Below are 23,324 nucleotides of genomic sequence, written 5' to 3' on the forward strand. Positions count from 1 at the left end.
TGGACATAACAGACTTATTATGGGCAAATAAAAGTCATAGAATAAATAGGAAAGTTTTACATGTCCTTAAGTTTGAGGGTTGTTTTAGCCTTCCAGACCTGGAATTTTATCAACTCGCCACCCAATGCCTTTACTTGTGACATATAGTTAAATACACTAAAGAGGAACAATGGGTACATATTGAAGATGCGCATGTTCATCTCCAGAATATTTTCACGTGACTGTTTTCAAAGGATGAAGCTAAGAACATTAACAACTTCATAGCTACGAACACCATGACAATATGGAAGAAAATGAAGCGTATTCTACAAGAACCAATTTCACACCCTAAAAACACCCCTATGGAACATAGCTTTTCAGAATTCGGTTTTGACGAGTTTGTCAAGGCGTCCCGTGCCAAGCGGGTGGAGAGGGTTGGCTTCATCCTGTGGGGAAATTGGGGCCAAAAGGCCAAGAGGAGAAGCAAAGCTTTGGCTTTGTTGGCAAAGAGGTGCTATATTACTCTGTGCCCTGTGTAATCCCTTACTCCCCAACCCTGACTGTCTGACCATTACTCCCCAAACCTGACTGCCTGACTGTATCTAAACATATCATTTCTATCAGTAAGATGTGGTCTTTTGATATAGTTGATGACAATAATTATCATTTTATTTTTAATATGCTCTTATCTTGTTGTCGATACACATCAAATATGAATATTTGTCAATGGTTGACATTGTACTTTATTTATTGATTGCATGTTTGGATTTCTGTGACTTTAAATGTTAATATAATTAATTTGTATTATTATTATTGTTAATATTACTATTATTTATAATAGAATACATTGGACAGGAACCCGTGAAGGAACATTTTATGTTTGTGCTTTTCGAATAACCAATTCGACTCGGTTCATGCAAGTGAATGATTGAGCTTGCCTGGGAGGAATCCTCACTATCAGTATAATGCAGTTTGGCAGTACACCTAGAACATTGTTTTGAGAACCGAAAGGGGTGTCTCAGTTTCAAGGTCTCAGCTTAGAGAGAAGAAGCCTTGTGAGGTATTGGTCAGTCACATGCATGAACCAAAAGTTAATGATGAATTAATCATGAATAATGTAAATCATACAAATATAACTTGTCCCTGTAAGCAAGTATATAAGAGAACTCATGGGACTGCCCCGACAGAGCTCCTGACAGACTTGGTGCATTAAGTTTGTTGGAACCTCTCAAGCTTGCTGATAATAAAGAATTATTTAAAATTTACTCAGTGTCCCTGTGTTGAATTTCCACAACAAACCTTAAGGCCCTATGTTCCTAGAAGGTTCTTTAAGGAACCTTTTTAAAAGGTTCCTCAGGGAAAAGGTTCCACTGGTGTTGCAATCTGAGGAACGCCTAAAGGTGCCTCCAGGAACCTTTTCATTTTAGAGCCCTCAAACCCAACTCTGGACCTCGAAGCCAGTTCCCCATGCATTGTTTACATTGTTCCCCTCTAATCAGGGACTGATTTAGACCTGGGACACCAGATGTGTGCAATTAATTATCAGGTATAACAGAAAACCAGCAGGATTCAGACCTCGTAGGGTAAGAGTTTAGTACCGCTGTTTAGAGTATACTGTTTGCTCAATACATTTTGATAACTAAAAGACTAATTGAGGGCCTTTCTGACTGTAGGCAATGCGATTTAAAACAATCCACATCTTATTTATTTCAAAGACGCTAATGACCCTCTGTGGCCAAATCATGCTTTCTGGTGTAGTAGCCTATTTTGAATGATTTTATTTGTTTCTGTATAGACAGGAGTAGGCTAATTAGGCTATATAATTTTGGCAATTTTAATTCAATTGACTTTATTGGAAGCTTAGCCTATGTGGGACAGTGATCCATTGAAAACAACTGAATGTCGTTGTGATAGATTTGGTATAAAGCATCATCTGTGGACAGATTTAATACAAGACAAAAATGAAAAGCAATGCAACAGAGGAAAGATGCAACAGACTATGCAGCAGCAGTAGTCATACAGCCTATTATAGCCACCAGCTAACTGGCAGGAAATACACAAACCTCACCTATTGAACGTCACTGTCAACATAATTTGCCAAACTGTTCTGTACATAAAACTAGGATTCTGCTAAAGAGAGCGTGAGCAGTCATTCACCTGCTATCCATCATATCTATCATCAGTATTCATAGTGATGTGAGGGTGTTTGCTTACTATATCAGATGGAGGCAAGGTTTAGAAAACAAATTACTCCGAAGATCACAAAACATTGTATTTGTGGAGCAATCTCTCAATTCATTTGCATTTGTTGATAATGCTTGTCCACAGAAACTTCATTACCCATGAATCCCACAAATGTCGCTTGGGTCCTTACGTAGAACGTCAGTACGTCACATGATAGGGAATTCAACATGGAGGACATTGGAGTAACTGTTGAAAAAATTCAGGTATGATTCATTTTGACTGTGTACATTTTCACCGTTGTTTTTGGTTATACGAAACTTGAAAAAGTATAGACAACTTAAAACGTACTATCTTTAATCTAAAGTGTTCTTTGAATACATTTAATTCGTCCGTCATCCAACTAAACGTGCCAATTCATTCACGGCACTGTAAATGCTCTGTCATGTAAGCTAACATGCTATCTCAACTGGAAAGCTAGGTAACTTTAGCATTTTGGTGTAGCTACGTTAGCTGACATCTGCCTTGGCTAATAATTAACAATAAGGCATTTAGAAAAGGCTAACGTTAACATTACATTCGGCTCAGTCATATCCAATCTAATTCGGTTGTTATCCGACTTGTTAACTTAGCTAGCTAACCTTAGCTGCCGGCCGTTGACTTGTGTTATTTTGTTTGTTGTAGCTTCAAGCTTACCAATACTACACTCACAACATTAATAGCTAACGTTACCTACCGCAGTAACGTACTTATCCTTTACGGAACGGCACTAAAACAATGTCGTGGATTGAAATATCTTCCGCTCCTCTCACTTTTTCTATCGGTCATCACTCACCCAACATTAGGCAAGTAAATTAACAAGCTAGCTAGCAACACCACAAACAGTTAGCTAGTAACGTTAGGTAACGTTAACATTTGCTACAGCGTTTTCACATGTTTGTGGTTATGCTTACAACGTAGAATTTGTGTAAATGCTTGTGTTGTCTTATGTCTACACAGGACGAAGTGCCTGCCATGCTGAACTCACGACCCCAGACGGGGCTTTCTTTCTTGGCCCCAGAACCAGAAGATCTTGAAGACCTTTACAGCAGATATAAGGTCTGTACTGGGAACAGCTTCTGTCTGTATATGCTTGACTGTTGAGGTCTATTTCTGTCAGCACAACAAGAAAAGCAATTTAAATCATACAGGCCCTTTCTGTGATTTCTTCAATCACAGTAAAGATGTTGACTAATACAGTGCCTACAGAAAGTATTCACATCCCTTGACTTTTTCCACATTTTGTTCTTACAGCCTGAATTTAAAATGGATTAAATATAGATTTTTTGGGTTCTCTGGCCTACACCCAATACCCCGTAATGTCAAAGTGGAATTACATTTTGAGTTTAAACAAATTAATAAAAAATGAAAAGCTGAAATATATTGAGTCATGTATTCAACCTCTATGTTATGGCAAGCCTAAATAAGTTCTGAAGTAAAAATGTGCTTAAGTTACATAAGTTGCATGGACTCTCACTGTGCAATAATAGGGTTTATCAGGAATTCCGAATGACTGTACCCCGCACACAATTATCTGTAAGGTCCCTCAGTTGACCAGTGAATTTCAAACACAGATTCAACCACAAAGACCAGGGAGGTTTTACAATGCCTTGCACAGAAGGGCACATATTGTAGATAAACAAATACGGACATTGAATACCCCTTTTTGAATACTAACACAGAAAGACTCACAGCTGTAATCACTGCCAAATGTGCTTCTACAAAGTATTAACTTAATGGTGTGAATACTTACAGAAATATAACATTGACATATTTCATTTTCAATATTTGCAAACATTTTTATGAACGTTTTCACTTTAATTATTGGGTTATGAAGGTAGATTGAGAACATTTAATCCATTTTGAATTCAGACAAAATGTGGAATAAGTCTTAAGGGTATGAATACTTTCTGAAGGCACTATTTCAATCAAATGTATTTATAAAGCCCTTTTTACATAAGCAGATGTCACAAAGTGCTATACAGAAAACCAGCCTAAAACCCCAAACAGCAAGCAATGCAGATGTAGAAGCACAGTGGCTCAGAAAAACTCAATAGAAAGGCAGGAACATAGGAAGAAACCGAGAGAGGAACCATGCTCTGATTGGTGGTCAGCCCTCTTCTGGCTGTGCCGGGTGGAGATTGTAACAGTACATGGAGCCCAGCTGTTGGCTGGGCTCCCTGCCTGTGCCATTAAACCCCTACAACTCATCCAGAACGCCGCAGCCCGTCTGGTGTTCAACCTTCCCAAGTTCTCTCACGTCACCCCGCTCCTCCGCTCTCTCCACTGGCTTCCAGTTGAAGCTCGCATCCGCTACAAGACCATGGTGCTTGCCTACGGAGCTGTGAGGGGAACGGCACCTCCGTACCTTCAGGCTCTGATCAGGCCCCAAACAAGGGCACTGCGTTCATCCACCTCTGGCCTGCTCGCCTCCCTACCTCTGAGGAAGTACAGTTCCCGCTCAGCCCAGTCAAAACTGTTCGCTGCTCTGGCACCCCAATGGTGGAACAAACTCCCTCACGACGCCAGGTCAGCGGAGTCAATCACCACCTTTCGGAGACACCTGAAACCCCACCTCTTTAAGGAATACCTAGGATAGGATAAAGTAATCCTTCTAACCCCCCCCCCCCCCTTTAAAAGAGTTAGATGCACTATTGTAAAGTGGTTGTTCCACTGGATATCATAAGGTGAATGCACCAATTTGTAAGTCGCTCTGGATAAGAGCGTCTGCTAAATGACTTAAATGTAAATGTAAAATGGCCAAGATGTTCATAGATGACCAGCAGGGTCATATAATAGTCACAGTGGTTGTACAGGGTGCAACATGTCAGCACCTCAGGAGTAAATGTCAGTTGGCATTTCATAGCCGATCATTCAGAGTTGGAGACAGCAGGTGCGGTAGAGAGAGAGAGTTGAAAACAGCAGGTCCGGGACAAGGTAGCACGCCCGGTGAACAGGTCAGGGTTCCATAGCCGCAGGCGGAACAGTTGAAACTGGAGCAGCAGCACGACCAGGTGGACTGGGGACAGCAAGGAGTCCTGAGGCATGGACCTAGGGCTCAAGTCCTCAGAGAGAGAGCATACATACTAAATTCACACAGGACACTGGATAAGACGGGAGAAATACTGCAGATATACAGACTGACCCTAGCCCCCCGACACAAACTATTGCAGCATAAATACTGGAGGCTGAGACAGGAGGGGTCGGGAGACACTGTGGCTCCGTCTGACGATACCCCCGGACAGGGCCAACCAGGCAGGATATAACCCCACCCACTTTGCCGAAGCACAGCCCCCACACCACTAGTGGGATATCTTCAAACCACCAACTTACTATCCTGAGACAAGGACGAGTATAGCTCACAAAGATCTCCCCCACGGCACGAACCTCGAGGGGTCGCCATCCCTGACAGGAAGATCATGTCAGTGACTCAAGTGACGCACCCCTCCTAGGGACGGCATGGAAGAGCACCAGTAAGCCAGTGCCTCAGCCCCCGTAATAGTGTTAGAGGCAGAGAATTCCAGTGGGGAGAGGGGAACCGGCCAGGAAGAGACGGCAAGGGCGGTTTGTCGCTCCAGTGCCTTTCCGTTCACCTTGTATTTGTATTTAAACAAAGCAGCAGCTTCTCTTCCTGGGCTCCAGCAAAATTAAGCCAGTTTATACAATTAAAAAAAAAATAATTACAATACTTTCACAGATTTCACAACACACTGTGTGCCCGCAGGCCCCTACTCCACCACTACCACATATCTACAGTACTAAATCCATGTGTATGTTATTGTGTGTGTATGCATGTGCCTGTGCACGTGCACATTAGCCCTAGCCTTAACAGGAAGCCAGTGTAGAGGAGTAATGATTAAAACAAATTGGTTCACCGGGATTCATCAACAAACATACATTCTCCATGACACCGTTCCCACCCTCTCCTTTACTATTGTAGAAGCTGCAGCAGGAGCTGGAGTTTCTGGAGGTGCAGGAGGAGTACATCAAAGATGAACAGAAGAACCTGAAGAAGGAGTTCCTCCACGCCCAGGAGGAGGTCAAGAGGATACAGAGTATCCCCCTGGTCATCGGCCAGTTCCTGGAGGCTGTGGACCAAAACACAGCCATCGTGGGCTCCACCACAGGTACAGTATTTTTACTCTTGTCTGTCCTCACATAGATTGTGTAGGTAAGCCTCTGGTTGTTGCCTCCAGAGACTGGAGACTTGAGTCCGAGTCGATATATCGGTCCGATTATTGGCCCTTTTCTAGTCTATCGGCCCTTCTCTATCGGTTTTGCCGATAGTCCCGCTGCATAGCAATACTGCTGCTATGCCAGCCGCCACTCACTGCCTGAGCCACGAGCACTGCACAATGCTGATGAATGTCTAACTGGGAAAATCAGCAGCAGCAGCGGTAAGCTAGCTCATCCTCCAACAGAAAAGTGCAATTTTGAGAAACGGATGAATTGACACAGTGACCAAGATTGCAGATGTGCTTCCCTGTGACGGTTTTCTGGCAGTTTGTGCAGAAATTCTTCGGTTGTGTAAACCCACGGATGCATCAGCTGTCCGGGTGGCTGGTATCAGACAATCACACAGGTGATGAAGCTGGATGTGGAGGTCCTAGGCTGGCATGGTTACACGCGGTCTGCGGTTGTGACGCCGGTTGGACGTACTGCCAAATTCTCAAAAATGACATTCAAGGCGGCTTATTGTAGAGAAATAAACATTAAATTATCTGGAAACAGCTCTTGTGGACATTCCTACAGTCAGCATGCCAATTTCCCCATCCCTCAATTTGAGATGGCTGTTTAATCTTGGGAATACCCCCCCCCCCTCCCTTCAATTTCCGCCTGAAGACATACCCAAATCTAACTGTCTCTAGCTCAGGCCCAGGAGCAAGGATATGCATATTCTTGGTACCATTTGAAAGCAAACACTCTGAATTTTGTGTAAATGTGAATTGAATGTAGGAGAACATAACACAATAGATCTGGTTTAGATAATACAATGAAAAAAACATACGTTTTTTCATTTTAATTGTTGTATCATCATAATAAAAATGAACAAGATAAAACAAACATCTAGATATGAATGTGGGAACAATTTCAGTGCAAAACATAAGAAGGCAACAGTGCTTGTGCAAAGTTTCAGAATGATAACTTCCAAAATGAGTGTGCTACATGACATTTATCATGAGGTCACCCAGGTGTCCCACACAAGTAGCCAAAATGTACCCAAGTGGCCAAATTGGTGAAGGTATACATTCTGAAACAAATAACTATATACAAAATACCTAAATGGTATTCTAACACCCCCCCAAATAAAATCTATGAAAAAAATGAAAAAAAATATTTGGATTTTTTTTTATAAAAAAAATATTGGAATTTCTCTTATAAAAATGTTTTCCAAAAAATGAATAAAATATACATTTACAAAATAACATGGTTGACTATTTACACTTTCAATACTTGGAAGACCCTCAGTCCTCTATCAAATCAAATGTATTTACATAGCCCTTCCTACATCAGCTAATATCTCAATGTGCAATACAGAAATCCAGCCTAAAACCCCAAACAGCAAGCAATGCAGGTGTAGAAGCACGGTGGCTAGGAAAAACTCCCTAGAAAGGCAAAACCTAGGAAGAAACCTAGAGAGGAACCAGGCTATGAGGGGTGGCCAGTCCTCTTCTGGCTGTGCCGGGTAGATATCACAGTGGTTGTAGAGGGTGCAACAGGACAGCACCTCAAGAGTAAAAATGAACAGTTTAGGTAGGGTTCCATAGCTGCAGGCAGAACAGTTGAAACTGGAACAGCAGCAAGGTCGGGTGGACTGGGGACAGCAAGGAGTCATCATGCCAAGGGGTCCTGACGCATGGTCCTGGGGCTCAGGTCCTCAGAGAAAGAAGGAGAGAAAGAGAGAGCATACTTAAATTCACACAGGATAAGACAGGAACAGTACTCCAGATATAACATAACCCCACCCACTTTGCCAAAGCTCTACACAATATTCTGCTGCTGATGCCAGATGCCATAGCAGTCTCTCTCTGATGTAAAGCAAAGGGTCACCGAGCATGTGGTGCATGTGATGGGCGACTTCATCTTGCAAACAACACAGCAACGCCTCCATGCTGTGCCCTTTTGGCCCTTAGGCACATTCATGTCTGCACAAATATATCTGGGCAGATGAACACTTGTGGCAGGAGCAGAAGGAACAGGGCTTGGTGCAGTGGTGCTGTAGCCAGCAAGCTCCTTGATGAGCTGCTCTCTGAAGGCTTTCTGTGTGAGGAAGGGCTTTCCACAGCTCTTAGCCATTTCCTTATGTAGGATGAATGCATTCACCACAGCAATGTCGACAAAATGATAGAAGAAAGTCTTGTACCATCGCATTGTTTTATGCAGAACATTATAATAGCCTATTAGCGCATCTGATAGGTCCACACCTCCCATGCTCTTGTTGTAGTCCTTCACTGCAGTTGGAATGGGGACATTTTTGGTGGTCCAATGCCCAGTACCATCCTTGATACGCCGGGCAACATGATCCCCATTGAAGGACTTGTGTATAGTTGAACACATCACGACTTCCCTGGTGTCCATCCACTTTACAAAAAGCAGACCATCTTCGCGTATCCATCGCATGGCCCCCCGCTCAGCCCGCTTCGGCATGTCGTTCACCTTGGTCTTCGGAAAGCCCACCCGGTTGGTGCGAATGGTGCCACAAGCCCACACTTCCCGCTTCCTCAGGTCTGTGAACAGGGTAGGGCTTGTGTAGAAGTTATCCACAAACAGTTTGTAGCCCTTCCCTAGCAGTTGGAAATCCAATAACTCCATCACAGAGTCATAGCTAAGTCCCTTACCACTTGCACAAGTGTTCTTCCCCTCATAGACAAAGAAATTGCATGTGTAGGCACACACAGAATCAGCCAAAACAAACAGCTTGTAACCCCACTTGGTTGGCTTGTTACGCATGTATTGTTTGAGGCCAATTCTGGCCTTTGAGGCTACCATCCTCTCGTCGATGGACAGGTTCTGGGCTGGCTGAAAGTAGGTCTTGCAGGCCTCAACAATGCTGGAGTAGAGAGGTTTGATTTTGCACAGTCTATCAAACGTTGCTGTGCCTTTCTTCTTGTCATTCTCTTCATCAACCTTTGGGTCACTGATGTGAAGAGCCTGTGAAACAACCAGAAACCTTTTGCAGGACATAACAGCCATGGGGAAAGGCAGTTGGTAGAGTGATGACGTCTTCCAGTAGTCAGTCAGGCTTTTCAGCTTCACCAGCCCCATGTAGATGACCAGTGAAAGGTAGCAGTAAAAGTCTGACATGGATACGGGCTTCCATGCTACCTTTTTGCCTGCCTGCTTCTTCTTCCCAAACTTATTCGTGTTAGACACGAGTGAACCTACAACAGAATGGGTGAAAAACAACTGGAAAAGCTCAAGTGGGCTGTATGTTGTGCTCGCGTTCACCTGAGGTCCAGGCTCCCTTTTCGGTCGGAAAGTTGGCTGGGGTGGCTCCACATCATCTTCCAGGACAGTGTGCCAACGCCCTTCTGTCCCTTCTCTAGCAGGTGGCACACTTCCCCTCTTCCGCCTCTTTGTCGGTGCCCTCACACCGGTAGATGGCCCTGAGACAGCAGGGGTCCGGCTGGAAGAACAAGTTGGCGCTGGGGGCTCTGCTGGGGGCTCTGCTGGGGGCTCCCAGTCGGAATCAGTGCCACTGTGAATCAATTAGAATAGTTTCACATATGAGCCCTGTATCAACAGGTATAATAAACATATGCATTTTTATTTATATATATATAGAGAGAGAGAGAACAGGGAATAAAAGACACACTGGTCTCAAAACATATGTGGCCATGCTACCATAATACTATCAAAGTACAGTACACATGCTGGCTAGCTGTTTGTGTTGGCTGCTACATTCTACAGAAAGACATTTTTATTTAGAGAGAGAACAGGGAATAAAAGACACACTGGTCTCAAAACATATGTGGCAATGCTACCATAATACTATCAAAGTACAGTACACATGCTGGCTAGCTGTTTGTGTTGGCTGCTACATTCTACAGAAAGACATTTTTATTTAGAGAGAGAACAGGGAATAAAAGACACACTGGTCTCAAAACATATGTGGCCATGCTACCATAATACTATCAAAGTACAGTACACATGCTACATGCTTACAAGCGTACCCTCACAATGAATAGGCCACGTGTACGTTACAAATTTCATAACATTTGCATATATTGCAACTAAAACGTAAATACTATCACAAATAACATTTTATATTACAAACAACGGCATTAGCATGACAAGAACTTACCAATCCAAAACGATATCCTCTCCTTCCAAGAAATATGCCTCCGTTTCAGAATCATAAGAGGCAGCTCCCACAGATTCGTCGTCAGATAACATTTCTGTATCCGAATCACGATCAATTTCTTCTAAAATTGCCTCTACATTGCTATATCTGGTCTTGGACTTAGCTTTCCCAGACTTATTCGCCATGATTTTCGATGAAAATATAGTTGAAGATGCACGTTGCCGAAATAACACTGCGCGTAATAGCTTTCAGTCCGTCGTCGTTGAAATGCGATTTCAAAAGACTCCTGTTGCGCACACGTTCTCCAAGTGAGTTCGTCTCCAAACAAATTACCATTTGATAGTGCCTTTTACCTCTGTTCATTGGCTATCTAACCAGCTAGATTTCAAGACGATGAGTGGTCATTGGGTTAAAATACAGTCAATCAAAGAGACAATGGTCATCCGATTGGTGAGCAAATGAGGTCGGAGGTCGTTGTCTTCCAATCGTTTTTTTCGGATCAATACGTCCCGCAAAATGGCCCATCATGTTTGGTTGTGTTACAAACAAACAGTTGATTTCAATGAAACGTAACTTGACTGGATAACGTCAGGTTTAGTCAGTGTATTTAGTTCGGATGTTTCGCCAAAACTTTTATGACATGAAATTCAACGACATAAGCGTTCACAAAATGTTTCGTTTTAGGCTATAAAAAATGGATTTAACCGAACAAAAGACCATTCAGTGTGTAACAATGAGCCTTGGGATTGCAACCAGAGAAGATTTTCCACAGGTAAACCATTTCTTTCAATGCAATCTGTGATAATGTTACGCTTGTGCTGGTTGGAAAAGTATTTATTTATGGAGCGCTGAGCTCAGATAATCACATCCTATTCTTTCGCAGTAAATCATTTTTTAAATCTGACAACGCAGTTAGATTAGCAAGATTCAAGGCTTTTGAAGCATGTGAGACACTTTTATTTTCATGAATGTTTAATATGACTATTTGTGGCGATCACCGTAAGTTGTCTATTTTCAAACCCGGATCCGGGATCCGTACTCGGTAGAAGTTAATCAGTTTCTTGATATTCCACACCTGTCAGGTGGATGGATTATCTTGGCAAAAGATAAATGCTCACTAACAGGGATGTTAACAAATTTGTGCATACATTTGAGAGAAATAACTTTTTGTGCATATGGAACATTTCTGGGATCTTTTATTTCAGCTCATGATACATGGGACTAACAGTGTATTTATCATAGTAGCAGTAAACAGCAGCAAGTGATATGAGCGATGCAGAGATGTGAAAGGGAGCGGAGTTACAGCCTTGCTCTATCCAAATGTAGCAATAGAATCACGTTATAACCCGCCCATTTCTTGACAGATAGCTGGAATAGCCAATTGAGTTGTTTCAAATTTCATCCTGAGTTCTTAAGAGAGAATATTTTTTCCCCGATCCCGGAAAATAACAAATACTAGTTTCGTAAACATCCGTGATCACAAATCATAACTTTTCGTATGTCCCATTTGCATTAAATAGATATTTTATTTTCTCAAACTAACAGCAGTGCCTATATGATGTCATTCCATACAGGCGTGACATGCTGGCGTGATACTTTCATGCGAATGTTGTTGATCACTTGGCTAATATACTCTAAGTCCAAAATGAAGGGCAAACAGATTGTCATCTTTAGCACCATAGACTCTACTGACCAGCCAAAACAAGCTCAATAACTCAATGCATGCACACACTTCTATTGAATATGGATTCACCTGTATTTTGAGTATGCCTATAACATCTTAATTTACCATTCAAATACAATTACCATTATGTTATTTAGTTTGGTTAAAAACAGTCAAATTTATTGTTCGGTTTTAAAATTGATGTATTATTGCATACATGGCTGTCTTTGGGAAATGTTATGATATTGTATATCTGCCTAAAATATCAGCCAACTGCCATCTTTGACCCCTAAAAAATCCATATCGTTCATTCTCTAATAGCCACACCCATAAGCACCCATATTTTGCACAGTAACACCAATGCCTCATTCTTACTGTAATGCTAAACATGTGGCTCTAATATTCACTAATGACATTTCCCCCTCTTTCCCTGTGCCACCCTTTTTCTCTGCTTCTCTCTGTCCACCCCCTTTTCTGTCTTTGTCCACCCCCTTCTCTGTCCACCCCCTTCTCTCTGTCACCCCCTTTTCTCCTTCACTCAGGCTCAAACTACTATGTGCGTATCCTAAGCACCATCGACAGAGAGCTGCTGAAGCCCAATGCGTCGGTGGCCCTGCACAAGCACAGCAATGCCCTGGTGGACGTGCTCCCCCCAGAGGCTGACAGCAGCATCATGATGCTCACATCAGGTACACATTTTTTTTTTTTTTTTTTTTTTTTTTTTCACCTTTATTTAACCAGGTAGGCTAGTTGAGAACAAGTTCTCATTTGCAACTGCGACCTGGCCAAGATAAAGCATAGCAGTGTGAACAGACAACACAGAGTTACACATGGAGTAAACAATAAACAAGTCAATAACATGGTAGAAAAAAAGAGAATCTATATACAATGTGTGCAAAAGGCATGAGGTAGGCAATAAATCGAATAATTACAATTTAGCAGATTAACACTGGAGTGATAAATCATCAGATGATCATGTGCAAGAAGAGATACTGGTGTGCAAAAGAGCAGAAAAGTAAATAAATAAAAGCAGTATGGGGGGTGAGGTAGGTAAATTGGGTGGGTAGTTTACAGATGGACTATGTACAGCTGCAGCGATCGGTTAGCTGCTCGGATAGCAGATTTTTAAAGTTGTTGAGGGAGATAAAAGTCTCCAACTTCAGAGATTTTTGCAATTCGTTCCAGTCGCAGGCAGCAGAGAACTGGAAGGAAAGGCGTCCAAATGAGGTTTTGGCTTTAGGGATGATCAGTGAGATACACCTGCTGGAGCGCGTGTTGCGGGTGGGTGTAGCCATCGTGACCAGTGAACTGAGATAAGGCGGCACTTTACCTAGCATAGCCTTGTAGATGACCTGGAGCCAGTGGGTCTGACGACGAACATGTAGCGAGGGCCAGCCGACTAGGGCATACAGGTCGCAGTGGTGGGTCGTATAAGGTGCTTTAGTAACAAAACGAATGGCACTGTGATAAACTGCATCCAGTTTGCTGAGTAGAGTATTGGAAGCTATTTTGTAGATGACATCGCCGAAGTCGAGGATCGGTAGGATAGTCAGTTTTACTAGGGTAAGTTTGGCGGCGTGAGTGAAGGAGGCTTTGTTGCGGAATAGAAAGCCGATTCTTGCTTTGATTTTGGATTGGAGATGTTTGATATGAGTCTGGAGAGTTTGCAGTCTAGCCAGACACCTAGGTACTTATAGATGTCCACATATTCTAGGTCGGAACCGTCCAGGGTGGTGATGCTAGTCGGGCGTGCGGGTGCAGGCAGCGAACGGTTGAAAAGCATGCATTTGGTTTTACTAGCGTTTAAGAGCAGTTGGAGGCCACGGAAGGAGTGTTGTATGGCATTGAAGCTCGTTTGGAGGTTAGATAGCACAGTGTCCAAGGAAGGGCCGGAAGTATATAGAATGGTGTCGTCTGCGTAGAGGTGGATCAGGGAATCGCCCGCAGCAAGAGCAACATCATTGATGTATACAGAGAAAAGAGTCGGCCCGAGAATTGAACCCTGTGGTACCCCCATAGAGACTGCCAGAGGACCGGACAACATGCCCTCCGATTTGACACACTGAACTCTGTCTGCAAAGTAGTTGGTGAACCAGGCAAGGCAGTCATTAGAAAAACCGAGGCTACTGAGTCTGCCGATAAGAATATGGTGATTGACAGAGTCGAAAGCCTTGGCCAGGTCGATGAAGACGGCTGCACAGTAATGTCTTTTATCGATGGCGGTTATGATATCGTTTAGTACCTTGAGCGTGGCTGAGGTGCACCCATGACCGGCTCGGAAACCGGATTGCACAGCGGAGAAGGTACGGTGGGATTCGAGATGGTCAGTGATCTGTTTGTTGACTTGGCTTTCGAAGACCTTAGATAGGCAGGGCAGGATGGATATAGGTCTGTAACAGTTTGGGTCCAGGGTGTCTCCCCCTTTGAAGAGGGGGATGACCGCGGCAGCTTTCCAATCCTTGGGGATCTCAGATGATACGAAGGAGAGGTTGAACAGGCTGGTGATAGGGGGTGCGACAATGGCGGCGGACAGTTTCAGAAATAGGGGGTCCAGATTGTCAAGCCCAGCTGATTTGTATGGGTCCAGGTTTTCCAGCTCTTTCAGAACATCTGCTATCTGGATTTGGGTAAAGGAGAAGCTGGGGAGGCTTGGGCGAGTAGCAGCGGGGGGGGCGGGGCTGTTGGCCAAGGTTGGAGTCGCCAGGAGGAAGGCATGGCCAGCCATTGAGAAATGCTTGTTGAAGTCTTCGATTATCACGGATTTATCGGTGGTGACCGTGTTACCTAGCCTCAGTGCAGTGGGCAGCTGGGAGGAGGTGCTCTTGTTCTCCATGGACTTTACAGTATCCCAGAACTTTTTGGAGTTAGAGCTACAGGATGCAAATTTCTGCTTGAAAAAGCTGGCCTTTGCTTTCCTGACTGACTGCGTGTATTGGTTCCTGACTTCCCTGAACAGTTGCATATCGCGGGGGCTCTTCGATGCTATTGCAGTTCGCCACAGGATGTTTTTGTGCTGGTCGAGGGCAGTCAGGTCTGGAGTGAACCAAGGGCTCTATCTGTTCTTGGTTCTGCATTTTTTGAACGGAGCATGCTTGTCTAATATGGTGAGGAAGTAACATTTAAAGAATGACCAGGCATCCTCAACTGACGGGATGAGGTCAATATCCTTCCAGGGTACCCGGGCCAGGTCGATTAGAAAGGCCTGCTCGCAGAAGTGTTTTAGGGAGCGTTTGACAGTGATGAGGGGTGGTCGTTTGACCGCGGACCCGTGGCGGATACAGGCAATGAGGCAGTGATCGCTGAGATCTTGATTGAAGACAGCAGAGGTGTATTTGGAGGGCAGGTTGGTCAGGATAATGTCTATTAGGGTGCCCATGTTTACGGATTTAGGGTTGTACCTGGTGGGTTCCTTGATGATTTGTGTGAGATTGAGGGCATCAAGCTTGGATTGTAGGACTGCCGGGGTGTTAAGCATATCCCAGTTTAGGTCACCTAACAGAACAAACTCTGAAGCTAGATGGGGAGCGATCAATTCACAGATGGTGTCCAGGGCACAGCTGGGAGCTGAGGGGGGTCTGTAGCAGGCGGCAACAGTGAGAGACTTATTTCTGGAGAGATTAATTTTTAAAATTAGAAGTTCGAACTGTTTGGGCATAGACCTGGAAAGTATGACAGAACTTTGCAGGCTCTCTCTGCAGTAGATTGCAACTCCTCCCCCTTTGGCAGTTCTATCTTGACGGAAAGTGTTATAGTTGGGTATGGAAATCTCAGAATTTTTGGTGGCCTTCCTAAGCCAGGATTCGGACACGGCAAGGACATCAGGGTTGGCAGAGTGTGCTAAAGCGGTGAGTAAGGCAAACTTAGGGAGGAGGCTTCTGATGTTGACATGCATGAGGCCAAGGCTTTTTCGATCACAGAAGTCAACAAATGAGGGTGACTGGGGACATGCAGGGCCTGGGTTTACCTCCACATCACCCGAGGAACAGAGGAGTAGTAGGATGAGGGTGCGGCTAAAGGCTATCAAAACTGGTCGCCTAGAGCGTTGGGGACAAAGAATAAAAGGAGCAGATTTATGGGCGTGGTAGAATAGATTCTGGGCATAATGTGCAGACAGGGGTATGGTGGGGCGTGGGTACAGCGGAGGCAAGCCCAGGCACTGGGTGATGATAAGAGAGGTTGTATCTCTGGACATGCTGGTCTCAATGGGTGAGGTCACCGCATGTGTGGGGGGTGGGACCAAGGAGGTATCAGAGGTACGGAGAGTGGAACTACAGGGTCCATTGCAAACCAAAACAATGATAATGATAACTAGCCTGAACAACAGTATGCAAGGCATATTGATATTTGAGAGAGACATACAATAAGGCATAAAGTGATTGCAGGTCTTGATTGGGAGAGCTAGCTAAAACAACAGGTAAGATAACAGCAGCAATAACAGGGTGCTAGTCTAACACAGCAACAACAGGTAAAAATGGCGACGACTAGGCAGAGAGGGTCGGATTAACTACACACAGATCCTGAGTTAAAGCACAGAGCCGACAGATAAAACACAAATAAACAGAATGGAGTACCGTGAATTAATGGACAGTCAAGCATGCATCAGCTATGTAGCCAAGTGATCATGGTGTCCAGGGGGCAGCCGTAGATGGAGCAGGGAGGCCTCCACTAAGCTAGCACGCGGCGTTTAAAGTTAGTAGCCCGGGGGGTGGTCTGCTCAGACGGAGGGGGTCTGCTCAGACGTGGTCGTGTCGACAGAGAATCCAAGCCAGATGGCGATGGCGAAAGAGAGGTTGTGAATTGTAGAATTGTGTTTGCTAACTGGTGCTAGCTTCGTGGCAGTGGCGCTAGCTGCGCTAGCTACAAGCTAGCTGTGAGGATCAGAAGTAGTGGCTCAAGGATTACGGCAGGAATCCGGCGTTGTTGTCGAGAGACAGTCCGATGCTGGTAAATTGGTGAGTAATATCCAGGCTAATAACAGGGCTGGTGTCTGTGCAGAAGGTAAAAACTACTAGCAGCGGCAAAAAAAATGGCTAAATTAGCTTGTAGCTGGTATTGTAGCCCAAGAATTCGCTGGTAGACCTCTTCAGCTAGCCGGCAGATGGGCCTAGCTCGAGGCTAGCTCAAGGCTAACTGGTGCTTGCTTCGGGACAGAGGTGTTAGCCAGTAGTAGCCACTCGGTTGCAGCTAGCTAGCTGTGATGATACGGTGTAATTGTCCAGAGCTTGCGTCAGGAATCCGGTGATGTGGTAGAGAAAAAGCAGTATGCTCTGGGTTGATATCGCGCTTGCAGACTGGCAGGTATTGGCCCGGTATTGAAGCTGGCTGTGTCCGAGTTGAGGGTGAAGACCGCAGCAGTGGCTAACTGACTACTAGCTAGTAGCTAGTTATCTGGCTAGCTTCTGATTGGGGTTACGGTTCTAAAGTATAAAAAAATAGCAGGTCCGTACCACATTGGGTGAGGCGGAATGTAGGAATGTATATTCAGTTCCTAGATGGAAAGTGAAATTAAAATATATACGAAATGTATACGAAAAATACGAAGACTATTTACACGGGACAGGACAAAACAAAGACACGTCCGACTGCTACGCCATCTTGGATTCTCACATGCACACTATTCTACCCCCTGGTATACAAATCCCTTTGTAATATATATTGCACAGTCATGAGTGGAACAAACATGCATTCATGCGTGCTTACATACATTACATGCATATTCCACTCATTGATACCATTTTCCTGTATCTCTCCGTGCAGACCAAAAGCCGGATGTGATGTATGCTGACATCGGAGGGATGGATATCCAGAAGCAGGAAGTGAGGGAAGCAGTGGAGCTTCCACTCACACACTTTGAGCTTTACAAACAGATTGGCATTGACCCGCCCAGGGGGGTTCTGATGTATGGGCCTCCTGGCTGTGGGAAGACCATGCTGGCCAAGGCTGTGGCTCACCACACAACAGGTAGGCCATTCACCATGTTCACCATTATCTATAGGATGCACAGGTGATTAGACAATGTAATTTTTTTGGTAGCAAAATATTGTCATGTTACAATATCAGTATTTGTTTTTTGACCAATGCATATGATTTGATATCTTGGTCTCTCTCTCTCTCAGCGGCGTTCATCCGCGTGGTAGGCTCCGAGTTTGTGCAGAAGTACCTGGGCGAGGGCCCCCGCATGGTGCGTGACGTCTTCCGGCTGGCCAAGGAAAACGCCCCCGCCATCATCTTCATCGATGAGATCGATGCCATCGCTACCAAGCGTTTTGATGCACAGACTGGAGGTATGAGCCATTGTGTACCTTTTAAAATCAGCTGCACAGAATAGGCTATGGAATGGACTGGTCATTGGCTAATCACCAGCATTGCACATAGCAACCAAATCCAATAAGACAAGCAAAATAGAGCAGATTTACAGATTGGCATTCCTGATATCAAATGTCTCTACCTGTGATCTTCAGGGTTCTCACAAGGTGCTTAAAGTACTTGAATTTGGTACTCTGAAATTCAAGTACTGGAAAACCTTGAAAATCTGATTTTTTTTCAAGTTGGTACTTGAAAAGTACTTGGAATTAAAATGAGAGGAGAGGGCCTCCCGAGGGTCACACAACCGGCTGTGATCGGGAGTCTCATAGAGCTGCTCACAATTGGCCCAGCGTTGTCCGGGTTAGGGGAGGGTTTGACGGTGGGGGGGTTTACTTGTCTCATCGCGCTCTAGTGACTCCTTGTGGCGGGCCGGGCTCCTACAGGCTGACCTCAGACGGTGTATCCTCCGACATATTGGTGCCTCTGGGTTAAGTGGGCTGGTGTAAGAAGCGCCGTTTGGCGGGTTATGTTTCGGAGGACGCATGACTTGACCTTCGCCCTCCCGAGCCTGTTGGTGAGTTGCAGAGGTGAGACCAGATCGAAATTGGGGAGAAAGGGGGGTAAAAAAAATATATACACTGCTCAAAAAAATAAAGGGAACACTTAAACAACACAATGTAACTCCAAGTCAATCACACTTCTGTGAAATCAAACTGTCCACTTAGGAAGCAACACTGATTGACAATAAATTTCACATGCTGTTGTGCAAATGGAATAGACAAAAGGTGGAAATTATAGGCAATTAGCAAGACACCCCCAATAAAGGAGTGGTTCTGCAGGTGGTGACCACAGACCACTTCTCAGGGCCTATGCTTCCTGGCTGATGTTTTGGTCACTTTTGAATGCTGGCGGTGCTTTCACTCTAGTGGTAGCATGAGACGGAGTCTACAACCCACACAAGTGGCTCAGGTAGTGCAGCTCATCCAGGATGGCACATCAATGCGAGCTGTGGCAAGAAGGTTTGCTGTGTCTGTCAGCGTAGTGTCCAGAGCATGGAGGCGCTACCAGGAGACAGGCCAGTACATCAGGAGACGTGGAGGAGGCCGTAGGAGGGCAACAACCCAGCAGCAGGCTAGAATGCCGGGAACATTTTGATTCAAGCCTGCCTTTTGTGCATATGAAACATTTCTGGGATTTTTTATTTCAGCTCATGAAACATGGGACCAATCCTTTACATGTTGCGTTTTATATATTTTTTCAATATAGTTTACCCACCTTTTTTACCACTACATCACTGGACCCAACCAACCGACACCATGTAAGGTGCAAAAAATGCGTCAGACTTTGACATTGCGAGCACGGATAAATCGGCCCTGAAGAGCCACATAAAGGGGTAAAGACACAACACTGCATCCTGCACTGGTGCCAGTTCTACATTGTGACTTTTTCTCTGCCATGACCTCTAGAGCTTTTTTTGCCAATCGCCTCATTCACAGGGCGCAAGCGATATTCCGCTTTATCAAGTGGCAGCTGTGCTCCTGGTGGTCGTTTACGTATCGTTTTTCTGACACAGCCCACCTGCCCTTCTCCTGACCGGCGACCCTAAAGCTGCCAGTCAGAAGCAAGACTCTTTTTCGTCGCTATTAACTAGTAGATTCCTAAAGGCCCAATAAAAACAGTCATTAAGCTGGAAGTTGGTAGTAATGCGAATAGGAAATGTGTGTTCACCAGTAGGCATCTCCCAAAACTCTGCTCATCGGTAGTCAAATTACAAAATCATCAGTACTGACTTACGTATGTAGTGAAACAATGCGTTATTGAGTAGAACTTGTAAGGTAGTGATGAATACTAAGTTGTTTTTTAGGTTGTGGTGATATACTGCCATCTGGTGGCGACTAGAAACAATTGAGTAGTATGAAATATTACGAATTGATGGTCCTTAAAAATAAATATTAGTGCTTGGAAAAAATACTTAAGTCATTGAATTTGACTTGCCACTGTACGAACCCTGGAACTTGTCATGCCAACACACATTCTAGCTGTTTACATTGCAGTATTTCAATCAAACAATGTTGAAATCAGCCTCAACTAAGCAGGTGAAACATGTTTCTGTAAAGGCCCCCCTGTGAGTGTTAGCTAGGCTATGGTTTATCCTTGGCCCAGATGGAGACACAAGGACACATGACCATGGTCCGTCAGCTTATCAAGAGCAATGGGGAAATAAATAACCTTCATATTTTTGTGTGGCCAAGTGATTTGTTTTGACTGCCACCACCATAGTTAGATAGGTTTTTAAGGACAGGGTAGTTGCAGTTAACTTCAGGTTAGAGTTGGGAATCGGAATTTACCCACAAAACAGAACTACCTGTAAATATGGCAGTAAATGTCATCATTGTTTAAAGCATCCAGGCAAACAGATTCACAGAGATCCACAATAGAGACAAACTTGGTTGTGGCCTTATTATCTTGAGTGGGATTGATTATTAGGACTGAAAATAAGACCAAGCAGTTAATGGTGTGGTTGAACCCTGACATTGGTAATCCCTCATTGTATTATCTCCTTCCCAAACAGCTGACAGGGAGGTGCAGAGGATTCTGCTGGAGCTTCTCAACCAAATGGACGGCTTTGACCAGACCGTTAACGTCAAGGTGAGCTTTGCCTCTGTGACATACTTTGCCTCTGTGACATACTGTCTAGGGCTTATTGTATGTTGTAGTCTCATTAATGCAGCTAGCCTGTGACCTTGTGTGTCACATTGAGAATATGTAAAAAATAACATAAAATAAAAATGTAGCCGCACTTAAGCTAAACCTATACAGTGAGTGATGTACTACTATGGGTCTTAAAGCCTCTGGTTAAGCCTTTGTCATATGACTTCCTGCCTCTGTCTGACCCACCTGTTTGTTCCCTTGTCAGGTGATTATGGCCACCAACAGGGCCGACACCCTGGACCCCGCACTCCTGCGCCCGGGCCGTCTGGACAGAAAGATTGAGTTCCCACTACCTGACCGCCGGCAGAAACGCCTGGTCTTCTCCACCATCACCAGCAAGATGAACCTCTCTGAGGAGGTGGACCTGGAGGACTGTATCCTTATAATGCCCTACCCACAAGTCTCTCATGACGTGTGTGTGTTAATGGGTGCAGGTGTGTTTTGTATTAACTTTCTATCAATGTGTCAAGAAAAAACTAGCAGCATCATGCAATATTTTCCTTCTCAGAACAAGGCAAAGGAGCACAAATCCTTTTCTGTGTCCGGTTCATTGTGTGCTTTAAGTTTTCATTAAATATTTACCTCCTTGAATACAGCTCTGATCTGGAACAATATTCTCACTTAAAGGTCAAATGAACCATGACTTTAGTACTCTACCTGAATGCCTTCTTTGTATAGTCTAATGCACTTTCCCATACTGTCCCTTGGTTGCTAAGTAACCGAAAGAACACTACATTGTTCAGTGTCGTATGAGTTTGTATTTGCGGTTGTCCTTAACCAGTGTGTAGATGTGGCCAGACCAGACAAGATCTCCGGAGCAGACATCAACTCTATCTGCCAGGAGGTGAGTGGGACCCCGTGCTGTTGGGAGGAATTCTTCCATGGGGGGTCAACCTACTCCAAAAGACTCAATGTCAAAGAGTAGCAAGTTATTGCGTTCGCTAACCCTTGTTCCAAAGATAACTGAATATCCCCTGTTACATCACCTGTTGTCGGTGTGAGAACTTGAAACGCTCTGATAAATGTGCTTATAATTCTTTCATTCCTCTCACTCAGGCTGGCATGCTGGCTGTCCGTGAAAATAGGTACATCGTCCTGGCCAAGGACTTTGAGAAGGCCTACAAGACTGTTATCAAGAAGGATGAGCAGGAGCATGAGTTCTACAAGTAGAAAGTAACCTCACCCCCCCTTCCCCCTAAAAAAAGAAAAAGGCATTTAGACACAAATTTTGTGATTTGTGTGTGTTTGTATCTACTACCGTGTCCATTTGTGGTTTCACAGACTCTAACATTGACCTTGGACTGAATTTTGCTTTATTTACTAAAGGGCCATTGTCAACTCAGGGGCTGTGATTCCAAACTTGAACACACATAGTGAATGGAGGGTCTTTTTATGTGCTCTGCAGGTTCTTAAGTATGTTTTACTTGACTGTAGCTAGTATAATGGCCTGGAGTTTGTACCTGTAATGTACTCACTGATAAAACAGTACTCTAAAAAAAAAAGTTTTCCATAAAAATGTTTTAAAAAGTATGCATAGTCTGTCTTTATTTTTCACACGGACTGAAATATATTGGTTTAAAGTTTAGTGATGTGACAAGACAAACACACTAACGTGCCCAGGGTCATCTGCAGTGGTAGCCATACATTTGATAGATAAACTGACTGTTGGTCATAGATCCTCTACTCTCGCTTGGCACTCCGTTCCTAGTCAGTCTAGACAGACAGGCACCACTGATACGGGGTCCTCCGTAAGAGGGGACATGGCGGCGTCTCTGCCTCCCGCTTTCCCTCTCTCTCTCTGGGTCTGCCCATGAGTCAAAGCAGTTCAGCCTCAGGTTCAAGTTCAGCCTTACACCACAAGGGGAGAAAGGCTTTCTGTTAGTCAAGCTCTCTGGAGATAGTAAATGTCTATCAAGGGCAAGATTTTGGTTTAGATAGTAAAAGGCCCCTCATACAGTATATCAAATGGAATAGTACCCACTTGTGTCCCAATGGGAAACTGTTGGGCAGGTGGTCAGTGACTGGGTCAAAGTAGTTGGTGTAGAGGGGCATGGTTGCAGACTCCAGGTCCTGTGACAGCTTGGCGAAGATTGGTCCCAGGTCATGGTTTGGTAGTATCCTTTGACCCGGGCAGAGACT

General features: G+C 44.4%; 2 protein-coding genes across 2 annotated transcripts; one reads left to right on the plus strand and one right to left on the minus strand.

The window, feature by feature from the left end:
• Positions 1-2,064: 2,064 nt before the first annotated feature.
• Positions 2,065-22,715, plus strand: LOC139573815 (26S proteasome regulatory subunit 6B). The gene is made up of 10 exons (XM_071397708.1): positions 2,065-2,426; positions 3,160-3,258; positions 6,140-6,326; positions 12,710-12,856; positions 17,925-18,128; positions 18,284-18,451; positions 21,046-21,122; positions 21,391-21,559; positions 21,974-22,029; positions 22,242-22,715. Exons 1-10 carry the CDS (start codon positions 2,391-2,393, stop codon positions 22,353-22,355), a joined length of 1,257 nt encoding a protein of 418 aa, XP_071253809.1. The 5' UTR covers positions 2,065-2,390; the 3' UTR covers positions 22,356-22,715.
• On the minus strand, positions 7,051-11,040 carry LOC139573814 (piggyBac transposable element-derived protein 4-like). Its single transcript, XM_071397707.1, has 2 exons — positions 10,505-11,040; positions 7,051-9,898 (listed from the first exon to the last, which is right to left on the minus strand). The coding sequence occupies exons 1-2, from the start codon at positions 10,687-10,689 to the stop codon at positions 8,182-8,184; spliced, it is 1,902 nt and encodes a 633-aa protein (XP_071253808.1). The 5' UTR covers positions 10,690-11,040; the 3' UTR covers positions 7,051-8,181.
• Positions 22,716-23,324: the final 609 nt, after the last annotated feature.

This window comes from Salvelinus alpinus, chromosome 4, assembly GCF_045679555.1.
Source record: "Salvelinus alpinus chromosome 4, SLU_Salpinus.1, whole genome shotgun sequence".
Lineage (NCBI taxonomy): Eukaryota > Metazoa > Chordata > Actinopteri > Salmoniformes > Salmonidae > Salvelinus > Salvelinus alpinus.

Coding starts and splice junctions, on each gene's coding strand:
- LOC139573814 (XM_071397707.1), bottom strand. CDS start 10,689: ATGGCGAATAAGTCTGGGAAAGCTAAGTCCAAGACCAGATATAGCAAT. Junction 9,899..10,504: donor GAGGATATCGTTTTGGATTG/GTAAGTTCTTGT, acceptor ATTGATTCACAG/TGGCACTGATTCCGACTGGG.
- LOC139573815 (XM_071397708.1), top strand. CDS start 2,391: ATGGAGGACATTGGAGTAACTGTTGAAAAAATTCAG. Junction 12,857..17,924: donor CATCATGATGCTCACATCAG/GTACACATTTTT, acceptor CTCTCCGTGCAG/ACCAAAAGCCGGATGTGATG. Junction 18,452..21,045: donor TTTTGATGCACAGACTGGAG/GTATGAGCCATT, acceptor CTTCCCAAACAG/CTGACAGGGAGGTGCAGAGG.